Source organism: Vigna umbellata, chromosome 4 (assembly GCF_029865625.1).
Source record: "Vigna umbellata cultivar VRB3 chromosome 4, Vumbellata_1.0, whole genome shotgun sequence".
In the NCBI taxonomy this organism is placed as follows: domain Eukaryota; kingdom Viridiplantae; phylum Streptophyta; class Magnoliopsida; order Fabales; family Fabaceae; genus Vigna; species Vigna umbellata.
The window spans coordinates 29,078,434-29,088,616 of NC_142168.1; the positions used below are offsets into that span (position 1 = coordinate 29,078,434).

The 10,183-nt window shown below is 29.5% G+C and overlaps 1 protein-coding gene across 1 annotated transcript; it reads right to left on the reverse strand.

Moving 5' to 3' along the window:
- Positions 1-549: 549 nt before the first annotated feature.
- Positions 550-4,827, reverse strand: BAM1 (beta-amylase 1). Its single transcript, XM_047291505.2, has 4 exons — positions 4,050-4,827; positions 2,542-2,752; positions 2,333-2,443; positions 550-1,608 (listed from the first exon to the last, which is right to left on the reverse strand). The coding sequence occupies exons 1-4, from the start codon at positions 4,607-4,609 to the stop codon at positions 805-807; spliced, it is 1,686 nt and encodes a 561-aa protein (XP_047147461.1). The 5' UTR covers positions 4,610-4,827; the 3' UTR covers positions 550-804.
- Positions 4,828-10,183: the final 5,356 nt, after the last annotated feature.

Below are 10,183 nucleotides of genomic sequence, written 5' to 3' on the forward strand. Positions count from 1 at the left end.
ATATGAACACAAATAAAATAAGGAATTAAAAGGTTGATTCAGCAAACTTCCTGCAGAAAATCTTGAAATGGTTTTGTCTTGTACCCAAGTGGACAAGTTACTGGTAAGCAGTTATCTGTGGCATTGAAATTTTCTGCAAGTCTTTCATTTTTTGATGAAATTCATTGAGAAAGACATTAGAAGTGGATTTATATGGCAGATTATGTATTAGTTTTTTTCCTCATACATCCTATTTATTGGAATAAAATGTCAAGAATACCAACAAAAATAATATAATAATAAATAACCTGATAAAAAATAAATAACATAATAAATTCAAAAAATAATAAATTTTATTAAAATAAACTTTAAATTTTAAACCTAATAAACTAAACTAAATATTAAAAAATGAATTCTAAACCTAATAAAGTAATTAATAATAAACTTGAAAAACAATAAATCTTACTAAAATAAATTTCATACCAAAGTAAATTCTAATGTACAAAATCAAAATTTAAACTTTTACAAAACCGGTTTATAAATGTAAAATAAAATTTACAAAGCTTACAATTAAAAAAAAGAAAAACATTCAATGGTACATAAATAAGTAACTAGTTTGTACAAGTGGAATAGCCTTTGATATTAGATACAGAAATAGAAGTTTTAGGTGCATAGAATAGAAAACAACAATGTAATACAAAATTCATATCTTCATAGCCACAAAGCCGGGCTGCTTGTTCACTAAAACTTTCACACAGCCTGGTTTTGTGACTGTTTCCTAGTCGCTATCTTCAACACAACACAAGGATGTTCCAAGAAATATTCTCAGTGCATGAGCACTGCAGCCTCTTGCACAAGAGGCTGTGTAATATGCACAAAATGCTCTGCCTCCCTTTCCATCTCTTCCCAACATTTCTTTGCTCTTTTCCCTTCTTTCATCTTCTTCACAAACGCCACAAACTTCCTCCAGTTATCTGCTTCAAACAGATGAGGGTTCATCCTCAGGTATGTGAATGCACACATCTCTCTGTCACCAGACTCACCGTCCACATTCAACTCTGATGCCCTTATGATCTGTTCGTGAGCGTATTCATCATAGCGTGGCAGTGCATTTTCCCCAGCAAGTGCCACCTGAGCCTTCTGTGTTGCCAGAGCCACTTGCTTCACCAGCTTCTCAGGAGCACAGAGGGCATTCTGTGGCTGCTCGTGATCGCGCATCTCGATACAGGTGAAGTTGAAAATGGCACCATGGCGTGCCAACATCTGAGCAATGGGGAGGTAGCCATCACGGAAACGGGTGTTGTAATACCCTGCTGTGAGTTCTGGAGCATGAGACCTTGAACCGTAGTGCCAGTGAATGCCAGCAATTTTCACTGAGATCTTAACTCCAGTGTTGTCGAAGATTGACTTGGCTGATGTTAGAATCCTATCACCATGGTCCAGCAGCATCTGAGAGTACCATGTGAGGAAAAACTCACCATATGGACCATCCCAGCCTCCACCTTCTTTGCGGAAAAATTGTGTGTCTTCTGGCCAGTTGTTATAGTTGCCAGCATCGGTAGGGCCTGTGCTTCCCCATTCTGGCTTACCCTGAGCTTCAGCAGCAGCTTTTAAGCTTTTCAGCATATACTGCACCACACCGCATAATTAAACATTAGAAATACAAAGCAAAGCAAAATCTGTATAGTCTTTGGATAAATTTATCAGCATTTGTAAGAAACTAAGAAAGAAAGAAAATAAATTGAATTTCTTATGCGATAATGTTTTTAGTTAAGTTAGATGTATGCTTCTGTATAAGTTAAATACAAAAAAACGATTTCAACTAATTACATAGACAAACTGAATCCATTTTTCGATAAAATGCCTTTTAGATTATTATTTTTATATTTAAAAATTAGTATTTTTAAAATGTGGTCCAAGTAAATGAAGGATTTAGGTACAATGTATTTTGGATCCATTATTTTTACATTAAAAAAAGGATATCTTTTATTCTTGTATTTCTGAAATGTGGTCCAAGTAATAATAAAAATAAGAAAAATAGGTTTAGGATAAAATGTGTTTTGGGTGCATTATTTTTATATAAAAAAAATAATATTTTTGGTTCTTGAATTCCTTAAAATGTGGTCCCAAGCCAAATAGATATGAAACATAAGGTTAGAAATGAAAATCAACCACATTTATAAAAATATCAACCTACAAAAAAATCATATAGAGATCAAAATTACCCGTTTTGAAATATAGGGCTAAAATAAATTTTTGGCAAATATTGAGATATTTAGAATACATTTTCGAAGAAAAGCAATTATATACAGAGGGCAAAAAAGTATAAGGAAAACAAAAACCACAAGTATACCTTGTCAAAGCATTGAAAAGCACCAATTCCTGGGAATTTCCATGTCCCGTTTTGCTCCGGGTAAGAAGGGTAGCGCAGCTCACCGGCTGGTCCCATCCCAACTTGAATTTCCTGAATTATGCCAGTAACAGGATTTCAGGTAAGAAGTTAAGGAGCACATAACAATTTCAGGTAAGAAAAATTCTACACAGAGGGTGACAGTTATTTACCACTATAGTATCACCAAGGAGGTCCTTGAAAGTGTCTCGGAAAGCACGCATGAAATCAGCGTAACATTGAACTGGGGTTCGGCCCTTGAGCACAGGCAAAGTATCACATCCCAGTGATACATATTCATAATTTCTTCTTCCCCATTGATCAGTGTATGCAAGATCGTGATCGTTGTTAATTTCCTCCACAACCCATTTGGGCAAGGGAATACTACAGACAAGAACAACAATCTCATAAGCCCACAAAGAAGACAAATGGAAATCCAAAAAATGCAACTAGCTATAGAATCAAACAAGTAAGAACTATTACTCAGGGATCCAGTTCGAAGTTTCAACTTGCCCGGTTTGAATTATTTGATAGAATTAATTTTATTTAATAAATAAGAATTTTAAAATGTTTATTTTAAAACAAAGTAAGATATCGGATCCACTAAATTACAGGGAGATCCTAAAATCTTTGTCTACTTTTTGTGGCGATAACGACGTGAATCAGAGGAACTAGAAGTCTCGTGTGGTCCCATTTTCCTTCCCATAGCTAAGCCACACACTTTTCTCATGTATTTTAGATGCTTTTCTTGAGAACCACAAGGAACGAAATCAAACAACACTAGCAGCACCGTATTCACCACGCCTCTTTGAATAATAATATTTTTTAAAATTGTTTTTGAATTGTTGTAATTATAATAAAAACATAATAATCAAGTTTAAAATAATTTAATTGACTTCATAATTTTCAATCATCATGAAAATAAAAAAGTAATAATTCATCTAAAGAGAAAAGGCTAAATAATACACAAGACCCAATTATTTCAAGTTCCTAGGTCACTTTGAAGCAAAGTGATACAAGTCCACCTCACATCACATGGCATGGGTTCAGCTCCCTATCAAAAAAACCCTTTTACTCGTTTATTTTATTTTTCCAGAAAAGTGTTGCACCTAATAACAATGAACGCAAATTTCGGTTCAAGATACGTAATTTTGAAAAAACGTAAACAAACTTAAATCTGAGCACTTAAAAACCATTACTTCTGTGTCAAAAAATAAAAAAGAAATTCACATCTACTTATTCTTCAAAAAAAACTATCAGAAAGACAAAAAAAAAATGAAAATTGCAAGAAATCCATCCAAGTTGTGTCTCCGAATTTTTATTTTTTTAATTCAAATATTACGTCTCTATCTTGTTTTGTGTTAAATTAATATCTAGATTCCAGAAACATGTAGAACTTTTTTGCAATTGATTGAGCCACTGTCAATTATATTTTCCCAAGTCGTCGTCATAAACTAATTTTTTTTCCTGATCAATTACTATAATTTTTATATACAAGCTTAATGCAAAGAATCTTAAAAATATAAAACTCAGATTAATTCAACCTAGTTTTTATACTTGCTAATATAAAAAAATATGTATAAAAATTATCAATCCTAATAATCTATTCACATGCAATTAGATTCAGTCTTCTCCATAACTATTAACAGAAATGAAAAAACGAAGAGATGACATTACTCACTTGCAAGAATCTCCCACGTTACCGCCACATTGATGAAAGGACATAACGGCCTGCACCTTCAGGCCATGTTTCTTGGCCATTTCCATCAATTCCACATACCCGCCCCAATTATACTCTCCAGGCTTCTCTCTCTCCACCAGCCCCCACCACACGTCCATCATCACCCCCTCAACTCCGGCGCTCTTCAGCGCTGCCATCGCCGCGTTCATCGCCTTCCTCCGATTCACCGTGTTCCCCGCCGACACGCTGTCCAGTGGCATCATCACGAAAACCGGCACGCCACTCCCCTCTCCCTTCTTCCCTCCCACGTCGTACTCCTTCTCTTCCGCCACGTCCGTCGCGAACGCCTTACACGCCGCCGACAGATCCGACCTGCACGGACTCGTCGGCGGCGACAGTCCCTCCACGCCGTCCGTCTTCACCGCCTTGCACTTCATACTCATCGCCGGCGACTTCAACACCAGCGCCGCCGGCGAGTCGCCGGTGTTCAAGGAAGAGTCCATCGCCGCCGCCGCCGCTCCGGCCAAGCTCCCCATCTGGTTAGTCATGCTCAACGCCATTCTCCAAAGAACAGTAGAATTAAAATCTTGGACAATTTTGCGATTCACACAATTGGATTGAAATTCTCTTAGATTTTATGATTTACAATTGGATGAAAATCTTTCTTTGTTATTAGAATTCTCCTGAAAAAAATGGCAGGAGAAAATAACAACGGTGAGGAAAAATAGAAAGTTGTTTAGACAGAAAGTTGTATAAGGTTTAGTGAATGTAATGAGAGAAACATTGGAGGGAGGGAAGACCAATTTATAAGGAAAGATGGAGGGAAATGGGGATAAGATTAAAATAACAATATTCGGAGAGCCGTTGGTTTTGTGACACGTGTGTGTTGGTTGCGTGGCTGATTCGGAAATGGGTGAGGAATGGACGGTGGGATGGAGAAGGCGCGTGAAGGAGGAAGAAAGTGTGGTAGGGAGAGATCCCTCAGAGGATGGAAAGGTGACACGTGAAGGGTCACGTGGCTGAAGGAGGAACTAGTGAGGGAAAAAGACAGAAAATTAGGGTGAGATTAAGATTTTATGACATTTGCAACTTGACACGTGTCAAGGTCCACGCCCAATCTAACACCCAAACACATAGATTTCATTTCACTAAATTCATATGGGATATTAATCACTAATTAGCCTCCTTAATTTTGGAGAAGGGGCATGAATGGTGTGATGTAACTTGCTTTTTCTCACGACATTTCATTTTGAATAATTAAGATTAGGATTGCGTAGGACCAAATTCGTTATTGTTTTTCTTAACTTGATGATGGCTTTGAATGGTAGGATTTAACTTTTTAATGACATTAATAACTAATTCTATCTATTTATGTAATAAATATGGATAAGTAATCATTTTACTCTTCCAAAATGTAGATGAATATTAAGAGTCTTCTGTTGTGAATAATTATTAAGATAATTTTTATTTGTTTTTCTATATTCTATATTTGACAGTGGATAGTATTTCTGAGGTTGTATAATTTAAATTATAGGTGCATTTATAGATTAAAAAAATAGAACTTTATTCACCTGTTAATTGTTATTTCTTTTATAATTGATTTTTGACATTATATTTGTTTAGGTTTTTGAATTAGTTCATTATTCAAATTATATATTATATTACTATTTTTATAAATATTAATGAAAACTTTTAGGACTCAAAGTTTGGACCAGTCGTAAATAAATGAAGCCATATATGATGTAGTTATTATTATTGAAAGCATATTTCTTGATTTTTTTTATAAAACGTGAAAAAAATTAGAGTTGCTGATAATTTAATTTATGATCTATCCTAATTTGTTTTTAAAAAAAGTTTTCTTTTAGGAAATTCTATTAAATAGAAGCCAGAAAATTAAGTTCCAACCTCAAATTTTCTTTTAAGTGGATTGAAAGCAATATTATTAATATATATATATATATATATATATATATATATATATATATATATATATATATATATATATATATATATATTATTAGATAGTTGGATATATTTAAATTTTATTATATTAATTTAATCAATATTTTTATATCATATTAATTATTAATAAAATTAATAAAGTTTTTGATTATACTTTATTTATTAATTTTATTAATTTATTAGAACTTTTTTTATAACATTTAATATTGGATTAACTCTAATAAAATTTACACTAAAAGGTTTTTTTTAAATTATTATATATATATATATATATATTAGTTATTAAATAAAAATAAATAATTAATAGAATTTAAATGTAAATTTAAGTTATATATTAGAAAATAAAAAGTAAACAACATATAATAAAAACATCATAGATTTATTATTCATATTGTTATTTTAAACTTTCAAATTGAAATATCTTATTTAGTTTTGATTTAGATGATTTTTTTTATAAAAAATTAAATAATTATCTTATATATTTTAAAAATATGTTTATTTAATAAAAAAAAGTTAAATATATTTAATTGTATTTTAATATCTTACATTATTGTATCATTTTCTTATATAAATAAGTAAAAGAATTATTAAAATCTCTTATAAAAAATTATGTTAGCTTAAATAAAATGTTTATATATAGTTATTTAATAAATTAAAAATATTTAGATTGATAATATATTAGGAGTTAATTATATTTTTTTATATTGAAAATAAATGTTTTTTTAAAAAATAACTAACTTGTTTACTTATAAATATTTTAATCTTGTAAACTTTTTCAATTGAGAGTTTTTTAATCTTGGTTTATTACCTAGTTAATATCGTTATAAGCAAACCGTATTAGAAGAGCCAAACTTACATGTATAGAAAAAACTAATATTATCATAAAAAAAACTATAAAAAGAGGTATGTTATCAAATGGTGGTAAAAGTAATTGGTTTCATCATTGTTATACTTCAAAATATATTTTTAAATTTTACTAAAATTTACTGGACAAATATGGAAACATGATACGGAAGATAATAATTTTGATTATGGTTATAAGATTGCCAGTCACTAATATTTATACACACATATATAAATCATTTAGATATTTTATGGTTTTTATACATACAGAATTAGATGGTGATAATCTTTTACTTAATATATTAATTTGTTATTAATAATTATTTTTATGTATGGAATGGTAATTACACAATTATAAAATAAATATTATATCCAAATACTTTCTTTAAATAATATTTAATGGTAAAAAGGATATTAATCATTTAAAATTGAAATAATATTTTTGTGGTAAAGAGGATACTGATTATTTATAAAAATAATATTAAAGTGATTGTTCATATCATATTGAAGAAAAAAAATACACATAATTAGTGTAGTGACTTTTTTTATGAGATAAATAAGTGTGTGGACTTAATCAACAAAGTGGTAATTAAATTTAAATTATGCTTAAAATTAAATTTTATACTTTAGTGGATTAGTTTAGATATTATTAGATTCTATGTTTATGCTTAAGTATAAGAACTAATAGTAGAAACTAGGATAGGTATTACAGATAAAGAGAAAGCGCGTTGTGAGCTTATTGGAACAGGCGTGCCAATAGCAAATTGAAAGGTTTTCTTCTTTTGTACAATAACAACAGTGTCACGTTACACTACTGCACACCGTCTTCTTCAATGTAACAGCTCTACCTAATTATATCTTATTGCATGAGAAAGAAACAAAGAAAAGATAACGATACTTTCAACAACGTTTTAACATCATTCATTCTGCAATTAATGGAATTAATTCAATTAATAATAATAATAAATATTAATATGAACTAATTACACAATAACACATAAATAGATTAAAATATTATAAAAAATTTATTATCATAGATTAATTATCCGAAAAACGTGTTTGATGAAAAACTTGTTTCGGAAAACTTGTTTTAAAAAGTATTTTGTATGTTTGAAAAAAATGTTTTAAAATATTAATTCCAAAAACTTATTTTAAAATATTTTATTTGTTGTAAAAGTCTTGTGTCGGAAACAACGTTTCAAAAATTTTGAAAAGTTTTTTTTCAACAATAATTAATATAAAAAAATAGATTTTAGAATGTCTTAACTCGTAAGTAATGTTAAAAAAATAAAAGTTGAAGATTTAAAATCTATAAATATTATATCTTTTCATAATGTACATAGTTTATAAATAACACTCAAACTTCTCATAACGTAAATCATTGAGATGCATCTTATAATTTTTACGAACACAAAATATTAAAAAAACATATATCTATTTATGCGATTGTAATATAGGTTATACAATTGAAAAGTTTTATTTGAACCATTTTATAAAAAGATAAGATTGCAATTAATTATCAAGATGATTTCTCCTTGTCTTTTCTCTTTATTTTAATTTTAATTTTTTCCCTTATTGTGGTTTGGTTGGGTGGAGAGAATGTTTTAAAATTGGAATTTTAATCTTGATTATATGATGTTTTATGATTAGAGTTTTTAGGAGTTTTTTTAGTGTATTATAATGCAATAAAGATAAAAACAAGGCAAACTAATTCTATTTAGATTTTGAGCGAGATGATGTTTTTTTATCACATAAATGATGTTCTTGCACGTAATTAATGTGAAAAACAATTGGAGATTTTGTAAAAAGTTTAATGTAAGAGTTATGTGTGTTACAATTCAATTTTTATTAAAAAAATGTCTTTGTAGCCTTTATTCAAAATTACTCTATAAAAATATTAATTAATTTGTTATAAAAATATTTTTTAAGATAGTGAGGGTTCTGTTTGTTCCTCTAATCAAATAGTTAAAAAATATATCTTTTTCTTTTAAAGTATTTTCGTTCTTTAAAGTTGTATGTCAATTTTAAGCTAATGTGTATGGTTTAAAAGAGTTTTTAAGAAATTTGTTGTTTTGCAGTCTAGATGATAAATTTAGATCTATTGAGGTTATTGTTATCAAATTATGTCTGAATAGAGTTCTAAAGAACACCTTTGAGGAAAAAGAATGTTTAACTAAGACAAGGAAAGTTAATTTTGATTTTTTATTACCTTAAATTATGTTATGGTTAGTGTATATCTTGATACTTTGATTTTTATGAATTGGATTTACGTTAAAGCTAATTGTTTTGGTGTAAATGTGTTTGAATGAGGAACCTATGATGTATATCTAATGATTGATATTGATATGTAAAGTTACTAATTTAATATACGAGAGTGGTTTACTTGACTTATCATAAGTTGTTTGTATGTAAATTGTGTATTGATGATATGAATGAAGCATAAGTTGGGTTTTATGTTGTTTGGTGTTGTTTAAAGTGCACATTTACTAGTCTGCATTTTGTAGACTTATTAGGCAAGTCTCTTCTAATGGAGCAACAATCAGATTCAAGTTTAACAGAAAGTCAAAAGATGAGGTCTCACTAAACAAATAAATTTGTATTTTGGTTTTAGTGATCAACTCATTAAGCGAGACTATTAGTCGCTAAGTGAGGGTTCCTATAGTGGAACTTATTGAGCGAGTAATTTGTCTTGCTGAGTATGACTGCTAAATTTAAAGACAATTATAGCTAATATTAGAATATGTGAATGTTGTGGGAAAATTGTTTATGAATTAAAGAGTGGATTAGGAGTAAGAAAGTGGAATGATGGAATGAACATTGTGAATTGTATAATTTGGAGCTTGGCTTTTATGGAAGAAATACAAGTCCTTTCTAGTTTAGTGTTATGCATTGATTAATGATATGTATTGATCATAAGCTATTTTATACTCTAGGTTATAAACTCACATATAGTGTCATAATTTAGGTGGTTTGAATGAGGTTTCATGGTGAAAACTTATGTGAGACTTCTTTTTTGGAAAAATCATAAGTTAACTTATCTTTATCACGAGATTGAAACAACATTATATCAAAACTTCTATGACCAGTATACCATGTGTGAAGCTTGATTGTTTTAGAAATATAATGCATTATTTTAAAGTGATTAATAATGTAATATGTTATATTTTGAAATTTTATATTATATTTATGTTTAATTATAATTAGCTTATCATTTTCTCTTGTATATTGTTTGTCTTATTCTTACCATGATTAGTACAGTGGTATGAGCATAGGAGTCTACATGTAGTAGTAAAACTAGACCTTAAAAGTAGTGATTGTAGCTTAGTGTT